The sequence below is a fragment of the Carassius auratus genome, chromosome 15 (genome assembly GCF_003368295.1).
Source record: "Carassius auratus strain Wakin chromosome 15, ASM336829v1, whole genome shotgun sequence".
Lineage (NCBI taxonomy): Eukaryota > Metazoa > Chordata > Actinopteri > Cypriniformes > Cyprinidae > Carassius > Carassius auratus.
This window is the reverse complement of record NC_039257.1, coordinates 23,897,605-23,912,645: the sequence shown is the minus strand read 5'-3', so window position 1 is coordinate 23,912,645 and position 15,041 is coordinate 23,897,605. Positions and strand designations below refer to the sequence as shown.

Sequence of the window (15,041 nt, the reverse complement as noted above, 5' to 3'; positions counted from 1 at the left end):
AGCTGAGGCTGCGTTCGCTAACCTCAAGAGCCGCTTCGTTTCGGCTCCCATCCTTGTGGCCCCTGATCCCACACGGCAGTTCGTGGTGGAGGTCGATGCGTCAGAGGTGGGGGTAGGAGCAGTGTTGTCCCAACGTGCTGCTTCGGACGATAAGGTACATCCTTGCGCGTTTTTCTCTCATCGACTATCTCCTGCTGAACGTAATTATGACATTGGCAATAGAGAGTTGTTGGCCGTCAAATTAGCATTAGAGGAGTGGCGTCCCTGGCTGGAAGGTTCAGAGGTTCCTTTTATTGTTTGGACCGATCATAAGAATTTAGAGTACATTAAAACTGCCAAAAGACTCAATTCCAGGCAGGCTCGATGGGCACTTTTTTATTTTACCTGAGAAGTTAGTGGTCTCAGCACTCATATGGGAGGTTGAGTCGAAGGTCAAGATGGCCTTACAAGGGGTAACGCCTCCGTCCGGTTGTCCACTGAACCATTTATTTGTGCCAGAGGAGTTAAGGTCCGACGTTGTCCAGTGGGGTCATTGTTCTAATGTAGCTTGTCACTAAGGGGGAAAAGTAGAACTAATGGGTTGGTTAGACAACGATTCTTGTGGCCACGTATGGCTCGTGATGTCCGCAATTTTGTTTTGGCTTGCTCAGTTTGCACCAGTGGTAAGTCATCTAACCAACCTCCTGATGGGCTTCTTCAACCGCTGTCTGTCCCTTCGAGACCCTGGTCCCACATCGCTCTAGATTTTGTAACCGCCCTCCCGCCCTCTAATGGCATGACGGTCGTTTTGACCGTAGTGGACCGGTTCTGGAAGGTGGCACAGTTCATTCCCTTGCCCAAATTACAAGGAGACAGCGGTCACTGTCCTAGATCACGTCTTTCGGCTTAGGGTTAGGGTTAGGGTGGTTTCTGACAGGGGATCTCAGTTCATATCCAAATTTTGGAAAGAGTTTTGCAAATTGTTAGGAGCATCAGTCAGTGGATTTTAATAGGGTGGGTTACAGTAATGGCATGTGATTCAAATGAACCAGTACCTGTAGGTGATGACTGAAGATCAAATTTCCATTCTTTTGATATAAGGAGACCCATTCCTCCACCCCTCCCAGTGGTACGAGGAGTGTGGGAACAAGTGAAGTTAGTGGAGAGGGCTGCAGGGGTGGCAGTATCTTCAGGTTTGATTTTACACGAGTAGGATTCCCCCGAAGGCTGCCGCGACCGCTGCCGCAGTGAAACCTACCGCTTTTGTATTTGCCTGATTACCTGTGATTGAAGTCAGCTGGCCACGTCTCACTATTTAGCAGATCGAAACTGGGCAGTCCCGCGATAGGCAAATGCAAAACCAAGTGCCACTTTCAGCACGTATTTACCAGGGTAAGACACACACAATTTAAACCAAAAAAGTTTCCTAGCAATGACGACTACACAGTAGTCTAATGAGAAAACGACACAAAACACTCTCAAGCTGCTGTCCTTCTCTGTTGCTCGACTGTTTCTTCAACACATAATGTACATCCATTGCCCATGGATTACTAAGTTGACTATGCTTTACAATACCATTTTATTCTGGGGAATGAAATAGTATTATGTTAAATGTGACCAAACACCTTAAATGTAAGTTTTAACAAATAAAATAACTGTACTGCATTTTAGCTCAGTTCTGTTTAGTTAATTTGAAGAGATTTTGGTACTAAACAATATGAACAAAAATTATGATACATGAATGACCATTTAAAATATAACATTTTCTGATATGTTTATTATTAATATTACAATTAATGTAGTATTTAAGGTTAAAATAGAGAAAATTGTTTAACCACTAGATGGCCTTATGGATGTTTAATAAATACATGTATTTAGCTCTAGTCTAGTTGCTCAAAACAGTATTGCTGGTCATAACCATTTTTAGGTTTTTATTTTTAATGTACATTTAAACATTATCAAACACTCGATTTTATATATATATATATATATATATATATATATATATATATATATATATATATATATATATATATATATATATATATATATACAATGTTGCATTTAAAAAGGTTCAGTACTTAGAACACAGAAATAATAAAAACAACAGAGTTATGTCGCAACTCTGGTATAGTGATATGCAGTGGGATATACATATGAAATATGTTGCATTATTTGTCTACCATATAATACCTGATGAATCTAGTGTCTTAAAATTATGTTAAAGCTAAGGCTATTTGGTGAAAATTGTTTGCAGTTTATTTTTTTACAAATAAGTGATACAAATGCATAAAACACAAATTTCTTTTTTGGCAAGTCATGATGGCTGACGTTGTTCATTGGTCAGGCATCGACCAATAAGATTTCTTCATTCATACCAAAGCCCCGCCCCCAGCTCTGCCCTCTATCAAATGCACAAGTGAGTTTTGTAACAGGAATACTGCAATAGTCAGAGCGCTAGGATTTGAACTTGTACTCCAGATCTGAGAGGTTGTAAGTTGTGCAGCAAATGTAAATATGTCGTAAAGATTTGTGTATGTCATTTTTGTTGTGTTCTCACACAAGTGTTGTTTGATAATGCATTAAACACAACTCTTTTTTTTTCTTTTATGTGAATGTCATTCTACACATTTGTAACTATTCATCTCCACGGGTGTTTTGATCATTGTCAGTGTGTGCAAATTGAAAGATTCAGCTTTTTACATCGGAGCTGCCTGTGAGTGATTTAAAAAAAAAAAGAGAGAGTTAATATGACAAGTTCTCACATTAAGATCAACAAGCGAGTTTTGCTACTGTTTTACCTTCATAGAAACATTTGTGACAACTAGCCCCGCTGCAGCGTGTTCGTGATTGATGCTGATGATGGAGTGTGACGCTGCGCGGACGCGACGATCTGATTGGCTGGACGCTCTTGCCGCGACGCTCTTGACGCGCTGTCCTGCAGCAGCGGCTCGGGGCAGACGCTCGCTCGCGGAGGTGATGCTGAAGACGCTCTCGGCTTCTGTCAGGTAAACCCGCTCTTCATCATCCCCATCCTCCTCCTCAGCTCAGTGTCCTGATGATGCGCGCTGTGTGATTGTTCGCGGTGGCGTCGGGATCGCGTCGCATGTGGAGCATGATTTGACCGCTGTCTTCTGTCTGCATGTGTTGATCTCGCTGGGAGGAGAAGCCGGGCTTTCTGGGCGGTGTTTGGGCAGGGAGCCGCTACAGTTACGAGCTGCATATCATCAGAACATGCTTATTATCAAGCTCAGGAAGTCATCGGAATAGTTTTATGTAGTTTAAGTGAGGTTGAGATTTTGGTAACCCTGTTACCAGATTTTGGACATTGTTAGATTTTCTTACTTGCTTTGAACGTCAAATAAACATTAAAAAAAAAACGTAAATTGACACCACCAGTGGACAGTTTTTGAGCAGTAGGCTATGATTTTTTAAAGTCTCTTCTGCTCACAAAGCCTGCATTTATTTGATCCAAAATACAGCAAAAACTATTCGTAAATATTTGTACTATTTAAAATAGCGTATACTGTTTTGTATTTGAATATATTTTAAAGTGTAATTAATTCCTGTATTAGCTGTAGCTGTATTTTCGTCATCATTACTCCTTCAGAAATCATTCTAAAATTCTGATGTACGGCTCAAAAACATTTATTATTATTATTATTATTAATATTATTATTATTATGTTGAAAACAGATGAGTGGATTTTTTTTCAGGTTTCTTTCATTAATATAAAGTTCAGAAGAACAGCATTTATTTGAAATACAACTCTTTTGTAACATTGTCTTTATCATCTCTTTTCAATCAATTTAAAGCATCCTTACTAAATAAAAAACATTCATTTCTATAATTTCTTTCTGTATATAAATAAATAAATATACGGACAAGCTTTTGAATGTCAGAGATAATGTTACAAAAGCTTTTTATTTTAAATGAAGAAACCTAGTGAACGCTGTTGTTTAAATGTGTCGAACACAGTCGCTGTCGTTTGTCAGTTATGATTCTTCTAAGAGTTCAAATATTGCTAATTTCATGCATCCATACCAGGCAGAAATACACGGAAAAAACAATATCCAAAATACGCTTCATGTGGGAAGATTGAGATAAGCTGAAATTAAAATGCATGATTTAACTGAATCCATCTGACTGCATCTTCTTTGTTTTTCTGAGTGAGTGGTAATGTATCTTACATCTTATATCTCACAGTAAACTGTCCCTCCAAAGCATCAGATCTGGACGCTGTGCTGTGACTGACAGCATCAGTTTTAATGCTTAATTATAGATATGAATGAACTTGCTGTGTGTATGCATACTGCACATCTCTGAGGTGAACAGAGCCGTTTTCTGCCCTTCATCTCTGTCTGCTGTATCTGCGTCTTAGCTCTCGTCTCAGAGATGTTTACAGTCACACATCCGACAGACGCTTTTCTCTCTGCATCACAGAATCGATCTGTATGTTCTGAAGAGCAGTCAATGCCATTCTGTGTGAGTTTATTAAGTCAAGCATCACTACTTCAGTGTGTCTCACTGCAGTCATGAATGATTCCCCAGATCGTGTGCAGCTGAGCAGAGTATGGCTGTTTGTTATAGATCATTTATGTCTAGTATGTAAACTGCATATAACAGTAGGACAAATTAATTTAACTTGAAAAGATTTTGGCTTTACTCTTATCTGTTGAGCTTTTCAGAGCCAGCAGCTGTCAGGTTTTCTTCAGTTTTTTCCCTCTGCTGTAGATGTGTTGTTGGAGTAAATTGATTTCCAATTTTCCAATTAATGACTGTGCCTGCAGATAAACCTGTATCAGGTCACTGATAACATGCTTTCACAAATAAAATCAGCTGTTCTCTGATGAGACTGTAGAGCTGATGAAGGTCAGGACAACTGTTAAACCTATAATAGTTGGTTTCTGTGGGTGTTGTGCAGTGGTCTTCTCGCAGTGCAGGTTTGTGTTACGGTCTTCTAGAGGAGTGTTTGTCATTCAGTCAATATCTTGAGGTTGATGTTCAGTCTGAAAGCTCCTCAGAGACAGACAGGTTATTACCTGAGCGCTGGTTCAGCACTGCGTTACTCCTCTGAAGCTGTAGGAGCTCCACCCATGAGGGATGGGTTTTCTGTGTGATGCTGATGCTGACACAGAGAAGTTGTTGTGTTCATTGCTGGTGTGTCTTTTTGTGAGAAACTGTAATATCCTCACCTCCGTCTGACACCGTCAGCCTTTTCATGTGCACTGGAACATACTGAAGCGCTCATGGGAGGAATGAAATTAATGCATAAAAAGAAATCCTACTTTATTAACTAGTTGCATATTGGCATGCATATTACTTTCACAATGGCTGTTTATTAGTAAAGACCATATAAATGCCTTATTCTGCATGAACATATACTAGATCCCTTAATCCACCCAATACTTTAAATGAACAACTACCCTCCTGACTATTAATGAGCAGCAAATGTGGAGTTTATTGAGGCAACAGTCAAAGATAATATACTATACTATGACACTATACAGTTTTGCAGTGCATGCACAAAAACTTTTATATTGAATGTGATTATTCATTTGACTAGACACTATATAAGAAAATCCCAGCATGTAAGTGCAAAATGTAAAAAGAAGATGTTTTATTCCCTGCATTCGCAAACATAGCAGATTGTACATTATCTGATCAAACTGAAGTCATTTCACATGGTGTTCCTGGACTTATCTGGCAGTCGGCACACTGTGGTTTTCCCTCCAGATCCGAGAGTTTTCCTAAATGATCAGCCGCACCTTGTTCAGTTCTGGTGTCTCCTCCTGTCTGTTGTCATAGAAACGGCCCTCAGCTGAGAGACGGAGGACCACGACATCACCAGCTGGAGAACAAGACTGTGAGTGAGAGAACTTTAAACATGCGTGTGTCTTATTAATACTGTGAGACGTTACATGTTTTTAGATGTTACAAGTGGCACTATTACCATGTACAGAATATTTGATATACATGTGCTATTAATGTTAGTAAGAGTGTGAATGAGGATGCAACATAAACACAGTTGTCTCAAAGCTGATAGTGTTACACTATCTGAAAATAACTCTAAATTAGTTCTCTAAATTACAGGTTAATATTTCTTAGTGTAGCTTCTTCTGTACTCCTCAGCTACGTCAGGACATTAAAAGAAAATAGTATTTAACTGTTATTCTAAAATATAAATTGTAGCAGTTTAAAACATTTGTTTCTTTATTTGCTTTTTCAGCCATTTCTGAGTTTTGTGGCTTGTCATCCATCCAAACCTTTGATTTTCTCTATAATAAATGTACCAAACATTTTTAAATTAAGTACATTGTGCTTAGGACTTTACATATTACAACTTAATCTTGTTTTTAGGTGTACATTTTTCAATTTTTATAACATACCGGTAGTTGTCATCATTAGTACTGTCGTTACCATCAAGCTAAGGATTTTAAAGAATTTAAATTAGATTAAAAAATCCTCCATTTATTTTTATTTTCCTAAATTTAAATTTGAAAGTTACTCAAATTTTTAAATTAAACTGTAAAAGTAAAAGATGGCCTAACTCAAAAGAATATGGCAACCTATCACACTCAGCTTCTTACTTTTATTCAACTAGCAACAGGCAAATTAAATCTAATTAATCAATGTCTGAGTGTTAAAAGATCTGTCAGAGCAACCAAAGTTTTTTTTTTTTGCATTTGGCAATGCTAATCTTTTTTTAATAATACTCTTTCTTTTAGATTTCTGATATTTTCAAAGCCTTCTACATAATACAGGTTGTATTTGACTCTTAAAATTAAGGCAAACATTTATGTTGATAAACAAATGTATTAAACTAGCTGTATTGAGATGCACGTATACAGTACTTTAGCACATGATTCTCAGCCATGGTGAGGATATTGTTCAGTTTGAAATTGTTTGTTCAGATGAATCAATTTGAAAAGTTGGGAGAGCATTTGGATGTGTTCAGATACTTCAGTATCTAAGTAAGGGTAAACAAAACAACATTTGCTAGTGACATGTTTAGAGTATTTTTTGCTCAGTTCGCACAAAAAAATGTAACTGACTTCAACAAAAATATTATTTGTTCAGGCTACTTCACTGAGCCTGGCCTGGATTCTGCTTTCACACATCAGGACGAGATGGATCCGCTCGAGCGCCGCGCCGCTGAGGTAGGAGCGTCTCTCTTGCACTGACACTCGTCTGTGGATCACTCTTACATTTGAGTTGTCTGATTACTGCTGAATCAGGTGACGTTTGCTGATTGATTAATGAAGAGGTGATTGTCTTGTTGTGTCTGGCTCTTGAGTTTTCAGTGAAGTGTTCAAAGACGACAACAGCCTACCGCTAATCTCTCAGAAAATGCTAAATGCACAGCTAAACAGATGAGTTTTGAGTCTAGATTTAAAAGTGACTAATGTTTTAGCACATCTGATCCCTTCTGGAAGCTGGTTCTGACTGTGGGCGGCATAGTAACTAAAGGAGGACTCCCCTTGTTTTGTGTGAACCCTTGGTATTTCTAACTGACTCGAGTCAAGTCTGCTTTTATTGTCAATTCTTCCACATGTACAGTACATACACACAGAGAATCGAAATTGAGTTACTCTCAGACCCCCGGTGCACACAGATAAGACTTACAGTAGAGCCAAAAAATCTAGATCAAATATAAAATATAAAGATACAGCTATACAATAAGAGAATGTAAAAAATGACAAATAATAAAATTAAAAATAAAGCAGCGCAAGGCACATGGCAGATAGAGTGCAAACCAGAGAAATGAACAAACAGTGCAGATAAAAATAATTTTTAGTGCGAAAAAAAGCTTATTCATTCTGATTAAATTGACAAGGGGCTCAAGAGCAGTTCTTTTATTTAACTGACTGATGAGGTAGTGGAATGATGTCAGTTCCATTGAATGAGGTAGTGAGCAGACCAATGCTGCACAAAGTGACTGGTGCATGTCATCGTATATTAGTGGGGATGGGGGTTACGATACGCGAAAGATGAATTCATTCTCTGTACACGCATTGTCTGAAATGCTGCTCGCAGCGCGTTCTTTGAATTAGTGCGCGCATGCTCCGAACGTGCGCAAATTGTTTAAAATGCTTGAATCAGCAAGATTCAGAAACAAGTGCAAACGATAAACTAAGATCCGTTTCACCCCTTCAAGCGAGTGAACAACGCGAATCAAGTTAGGAATTTTACATCACTATTCACAAGAGCCCTTTGGACTGGAAAACACAATAGACCCCTGCACCTCAGATCTTGATGAGCGTGCATCGCTCACTAGGAGTCGCTACATAAACAGCTGCTGTTCTTTTTTTTTCTCTTTTTTTTTCTTTCAACGGAGGATCAGTTGCCCTAGGTGCGCAGATGGCACTAGGGACGGGAGGGGCATGACCCCCCCAGATTCATAGTAACCAGATCCGTCCCCCTCAGTTTGTCAATGTAAGGCTCTATTGGTAAACAGAGGACTAATCTGAGTTTCCGCTATGTACATTAGTCTAAGTAGAAGCAACCTGGCCTGCCGCTCCTTAAATGTGTAATAAATGATTTTTGAAAACACACTTTTGACCGCAGTGTCTGACCGAGTCCCAAAACACACTTGTAGCCAATCAGCGGTTAAAGGGGCATGTCTTGTCCTGATAGCAATCTTCGCTTGTTTCCGCGATCATCATTGCCATGGTTGCGCAGGTACGTGTGGGGTGAAGATTTCAAAATAGGGGCGAGGCATGGTGGCCGAGAGAGCTCAACGCGCTGCAACTTCACAAAACCCGTTTAAATAATAAAAGCACCAGCAAATTAAGAAAACATTTTCATCAGTTTGACAGCACACGAAACGCTCTGCAAATACTCAACACAAACAAAATTACCCCAACAAAAAGAAATGTTGTCTTCATCAGTTTGACAACACGTGCTGCAAATATTCAAAATTCAAACAAATAAAGAAATTTAATATTTAAAAGGAAACCGTAAAGTGACAAACATAGCTGGGACATTATTTATCAATGTTTGCTCTGAAAAGATCTTTGTTTATTTTAACAATCCTGGTCATAGATTCCTTAGCTTTTTTACCTTTTTTTTATTAATGGATATTAGCCTAAATAAGCTGACTAAATACACAATTACTGTAACTGTGAAAGGTTATGTAAGCTGGCTAACTTACTTTTACAACTTACCTTACAAAGACAAGAGGTTGAGCAGCTGGCTGTCTGGTGCAGTCTTAACAACCTGGAGCTTAAACCCCCCTGCACTTTCCCCACTCACCATCATGAACAGCACTGTGACTGCAGTGGAGTCATTCAGATTCCTGGGAACCACCATCTCTCAGGACCTGAAGTGGGACAATCACATTGACTCCATTGTGAAAAAGGCCCAGCAAAGGTTGTACTTCCTTCGCCAGCTGAGGAAGTTTAACCTGCCACAGGAGCTGCTGAAACAGTTCTACTCGGCCGTCATTGAGTCTGTACTGTGTACTTCAGTAACTGTCTGGTTTGGCTCAGCAACAAAATCAGACATCAGAAGACTACAGAGAACTGTTCGGACTGCTGAAAGTATTATTGGTGCTCCTCTGCCCACCCTTCAAGAACTGTATACATCCAGAGTGAGGAAAAGGGCTCAGAAAATCACTCTGGATCCCTCACATCCAAGTTTCCCCATCTTTGAACTTTTGTCATCTGGTCGGCGCCTCAGAGCCGCAAATACCAGAACAGTAAGGCACAAAAACAGTTTCTTCCCCCAGGCAATCTACCTCATGAACAGTTAAATGTTCCCTACTAATGCTTATAAACGTGCAATATCCTTATATTTATTTGTTAACCCTCCATCCTAGAACATTCCTGCATCTCAATCCTATTCCATTATCATTTATAGCACAATTGTTTATACACTTATTTATTTGCCAATTTGTAATTCTCCTCCTCTTTTTTCTTGTCTGTGTGTTGTTGTCTCTGTGTACTGGAAGCTTATGTCACTAAAACAAATTCCTTGTATGCGCAAGCATACTTGGCAATAAAGCTCTTTCTGATTCTGATTCTTATTCTGAATAATAATGAGTGTGAATTTGTTTTAATTAAGGTGAAAAATAAAAGTTTTGTGTTTAATATATTTGTGTTGATGTTGAAATGGATTTTAAAACATATGGTATCGAAAAAAGTATAGTTAGGAACCGTATTGAAACTGAGGTATCGAAATTGGCACCAGATCGAAAGATTTTGAACAATACCCAGCCCTAACTGTAAATCTGCTGGAGGGAGGGGAGAGAGACATCAATGATCTTCCCAGCTGCTCTGACTATGCGTTGCAGAGTCTTTCGGCAGGATGTGTTGCAGGCGCCATACCACACAGTGCTGCAGCTCATCAGGATTCTCTCGATGGTGCCTCTGTAGAAGGTGTACATGATGGGGGCGGGGCTCTGGCTCTCCTCAGTTTGCAGAGGAAGTAGAGATGCTGTTGTGATTTCTTGGCCAGTGCTGCTGTGTTTTCAGTCTAGGAGAGGTCCTCTGTGATGTGCACACCCAGGAACTTGGTGCTGCTCACTCTTTCCACAGTCGCACCATTGATGGTCAGAGGAACATGCTGAGTGTGTGCTCTCCTGAAGTCAACAACAGTCTCCTCCGTCTTCTCCACGTTCAGAGAGAGATTGTTGTCACTGCACCATTCGGCCAGGCGGCTCACCTCTCTCCAGTAGTTTGTCTCATCTTTGTTGCTAATGAGACCCACCACAGTCGTGTCATCCGCAAACTTAATGAAGAGTTTGGAGTTGTGTGACGGTGTGCAGTCGTGGGTCAGCAGAGTGAAGAGGAGGGATCTTAGCACACATCTTTGGGTTTCCCCAGTGTTCAGTGTGACGGTGCTGGATGTGTTGGATGTGAATCTGATCTGAGTGCTCTGTTAGGTTTTTATTCAGTGAGCATATCTGCAATAAATTTTGGTCCTAGGTCATTTAGTGACTTATATACAAGTAAAAGTACTGATCAATCCTAAATGTAACTTGAAGCCAGTATAAGGACCCGAGGACTGGTGTGATATGCTCAGATTTTCTGGTTCTAGTAAGAATCCTGGCAGCAGCGTTCTGGATGAGCTGCAGCTGTCTAATGGTCTTTTTGTGAAGGCCGGTTAGGAGCCGGTTTAGTTACTGCTTTGACTTAACTACTGAAACTAAGGCCTGTCTCCAGAATCAAATCAAGTATGTTTGACCCCTAGAGTCAAGGTATGCATTCACCTTGAGAACTTCATCTTTGTTTCCAAATGCAACGACTTCAGTTTTCTCCTTGTTTGACTGAAGAAAGTTCTGGCACAACCAACTATTAAAGGTCCCGTTTTACGCGCTTTTTTGAAGCTTTGATTGTGTTTACAGTGTACAATATAACACGTGTTCATGTTTCGCGTGTAAAAAAACACAGTATTTTTCACACAATTCACCTATCTGTATACCGCTGTTTTCACTGTCAAAAAAAAGGGGCTGATGTCTTCCTTGTTCTATAAAGTCCCTCCTTCAGAAATACATAACGAGTTCTGATTGGGCCAGCGGTTCCTGTGTTGTGATTCGACAGCAGCTTACAGCACGCTGTCTTCCTGCAAACGCAATTGGACTAGTTTTGAAGTTGTTTTGAGAAGCAAGTGGGCAGGAGCATGTGCAGGAGATGTATTTATAGTAACAGGAGCGTTTTTACTGACGATATGCACATGAAAATCGCATTCGTTTTTTTGCACAGCCCTAACATCTAGTTAACAAAGCTAAACAGCGTTGCCCTTTGTGTAATAAGTTACAGAAACTGTTAAACGCACCAACTTAAATAATAAAATACACTTGTGGTCCATAAACAACACCTTCTCCAGACAAAGAGGGAACTGCTCCATTTTTCAAGAATAATCTTTTTGCGAATCCGGCATTAAACTGATTGAGATTGAGAAAGTTGTCCTCAGCAAGCTGTCCTCAGCTAAATTTTCTGCACATAGTTTTACATGTGGATTATAATTTTCCGAGAACCGAGTTAAACATAAATTGTTATAATTAATCTCCAAGTACAGCGTCCCTGGGAAGCCCAAATAGATGATTGGACTAACACAAACACAGCTCTTCTTTCTTCTCCGTCGGAGCGCAACAAGGCCACACCCCCCTTTTTGTGAATTCATGTGGGCGGAGGTTAGTCAAAAAACTGTTTTAGTGACGTCATTACTGCAGGAACTAGAGGGATGTAGTCCAAACGGGTCGTTTTTTGTAGTCGAATTCTGTTAAATCAAATATCTCGCTTGGCATTGAACTTTGAGCTTAAGAATTTTACAGATATTATATATACTCTAACAACAACATTACACACTAACTAAAGTTTAAAACATGGAATCACGAAGAAGGGGACCTTTAACTTCATTAATGCATTGGCAGAGGGAGTCAATGGGGCTGTAGTCATTTGGAGATAAGGCTAGGTAAATCTGGGTATCGTCAGCATAGCTGTGATAGGCAATTTGGTTCTTTCTCATCATTTGACTTAATGGGAGCATATACAGGCTAAACAAGAGCGGTGCGAATATTGACCCTTGTGGGACTCTGCATGTCATGGACGTCTACTTAGACTTATGCTCTTCTGGACTCACATAATAGCCTCTCCCTTCTAAGTATGATCTGAACCATTTGAGTAACATCCCAGAAAGCCCGATCCAGTTTTCCAGTCTCTCTAGTAGTATGTTATGATCGACAGTGTCAAACGCAGCACTGAGATCTAGCAATACCAGCACCGATATTTTGCCAGAGTCACAATTTAAGAATATCATTTATTATCTTAATGAGTGCTGTCTCATTTTCAAAACCAGATTGAAAATTGTCCAGGCATCCATTTGAGTTGAAGTATTTGTTCATCTGATTTAAAACTACCTTTTCTATAATTTTGCCTATAAAAGAAAGATTTTATATTGGTCAATAATTTCTCAAAATGGTTTTATCATGACGTGTTATTTTTCAGAAGGGGTTTAAAAACTGCAGTTTTTAGCGATTTTGAAAAGAAATCCTAGAAAGAAGTGAGGCATTTGCAACTTCTAAGAGATCTGCTACTAAATAGTTTAATACACTTTTGAAAAAAAGATGTGGGAAGTGTGTCAAGATAGCAGGTTGACCATTTTAGGTGCTGCACTATTTCTTACAAAATGTTGCTATTAATTGCTTCAAAAATAGACATAGTATATTCTTTTTGATATCTGTACGAATCTGTCTGACCTCTGCATAACTTGAGGATGTGCTAATCACCTTTCTGATATTACTGATCTTCTCAGAAAAGAAGGAAGCAAACTCATTGCATTTGCTGTCTGAGAGCATTTCACTGGGAATCTGACTTGGGGGGTTTGTCAGTCTCTCAACAGTGGCAAAAAGAGTACGAGTGTTATTTAAGTTACTGTTTATAAGGTTTGAGAAGAAAGTTTGTCTAGCTGTGGCTAGTTCCACATTGAAAACATGAAGGCTGTCTTTATAGATGCTATAGTGAATTTAAAATTTTGTGTTCCGCCTTATCCGCTCTGCTTTTACATTTACATTTACATTTAATCATTTAGCAGACGCTTTTATCCAAAGCGACTTACAAATGAGAACAATAGAAGCAGTCAGGTCAACAAGAGAACAACAACAGAATACAAGTGCCATGACAAGTCTCAGTTAGTCTAGTATAGAACGCATAGCCAGGTATATATAATATATATTTTTTTTTATTAAATGAAAAAGACAAGAAAAGGAAAAGTGCTGGTGTTAGTTGGTTAAGTGCAGGCGAAAAAGATGAGTCTTTAGATGTTTCTTGAAAATGAGTAAAGACTCAGCTGTAGGAATTGAGATTGGGAGGTCATTCCACCAGCTGGGCACAGTCCAGGAAAAGGTCCGTGAGAGTGATTTTGAATTTCTTTGGGATGGCACCACAAGGCGTTGTTCACTTGCAGAGCGCAAACTTCTGGAGGGCACATAGGATTTAACCAGTGAGTTTAGGTAAGTTGGTGCCATGCCAGTGGTCGTCCTGTAGGCAAGCATCAGTACCTTGAATTTGATGCGAGCAGCTACTGGTAGCCAGTGTAACCTGATGAGGAGAGGAGTAACATGAGCTTTTTTTGGCTCATTGAAGACAACCCTCGCTGCTGCATTCTGGATCATTTGCAGAGGCTTTTCTGCATTGTCTTTTCATAATCTGAACTGCTGTTGATTTCTCCAAGCTGATTTCTGTCTGCCAGTCTTACTGATTATTTCAAAATATCATCAATAACATTCTTATCATCATATTTGAGTTAAAGGCATATAGGAGAAGATCAACAGAGTCTGCAGAAATGTTTGGTGTGAAAGATATAGCCTCCATAAATAGCACACTAGTGTTCTTGTCTTGTTAATGCATCTATTTCTGACAGTGACAGATCTAGATTCAGTGGTAGCAGAGAGCAATATATCAAAGAATATACAGAAATGATCAGTGCTACATCCTTAATAACAATGAATGAAATGTTTGGACCTCTACTTATGATTAAATATAGTGTATGTCTCTAGTGTATGTTTATGCACATGCTAAATCAGGTCAAAAGTGTTTAAAACAGTTATCAATTATTTTGTATTTTTGTTTTCTGCGTTATCTATGTGAATAATAAAATCCCCTGCAGTTGCAAAACAGTCAAACTCTGAGGAAATCCTTGATAACATTTCTGTGACCTCTTCAACAAAGACTGGAGAGTATTTTGGAGTCCTGTAAATAATAATAAACAGAATGTGTGGAGCACCTTTCAGCACAATCCCTAGATATTCAAAAGACAAGTACTGACCAAATGACACCTGCTTGCATTGATAGACATCTTTAAATAGAGCTAAATAGGCTGGGGAACAGTGCAAGATGATTTGTAGTGCATGAGCATGTAAACATACACATATTATTGAGTCTTTTTTGGGATTATGTACATCAGGGGTGCTCAACCCTGCTCCTGGCGATCGTCTGTCCTGCAAAGTTTGGCTCCAACCGTAATCAAACACACCTGCCACCTAATTTTTAAGTGAGCCTGAAGACCTTAATCAGTTGCTTCAGGTGTGTTTGATTAGGATTGGAGCTAAACTTTGTAGG

The 15,041-nt window shown here is 39.3% G+C and overlaps 2 protein-coding genes across 3 annotated transcripts in view; one reads left to right on the top strand and one right to left on the bottom strand.

Annotated features, from left to right (window-relative positions):
* The window catches only part of LOC113115415 (tyrosine-protein kinase receptor UFO-like), a 1,029,470-nt gene that overhangs the window by 730,627 nt on the left and 283,802 nt on the right, over positions 1–15,041 (bottom strand). The gene's annotated exons all lie outside the window — the stretch shown is intronic.
* schip1 (schwannomin interacting protein 1) overlaps positions 5,769–15,041 on the top strand; it is a 216,892-nt gene continuing 207,619 nt past the window's right edge. Inside the window, exons 1-2 of the mRNA XM_026282991.1 lie at positions 5,769–5,845; positions 7,060–7,139. Coding sequence (XP_026138776.1) covers positions 7,110–7,139 — 30 coding nt within the window. The 5' untranslated portion in view covers positions 5,769–5,845; positions 7,060–7,109. The remainder of the gene's footprint in view (positions 5,846–7,059; positions 7,140–15,041) is intronic.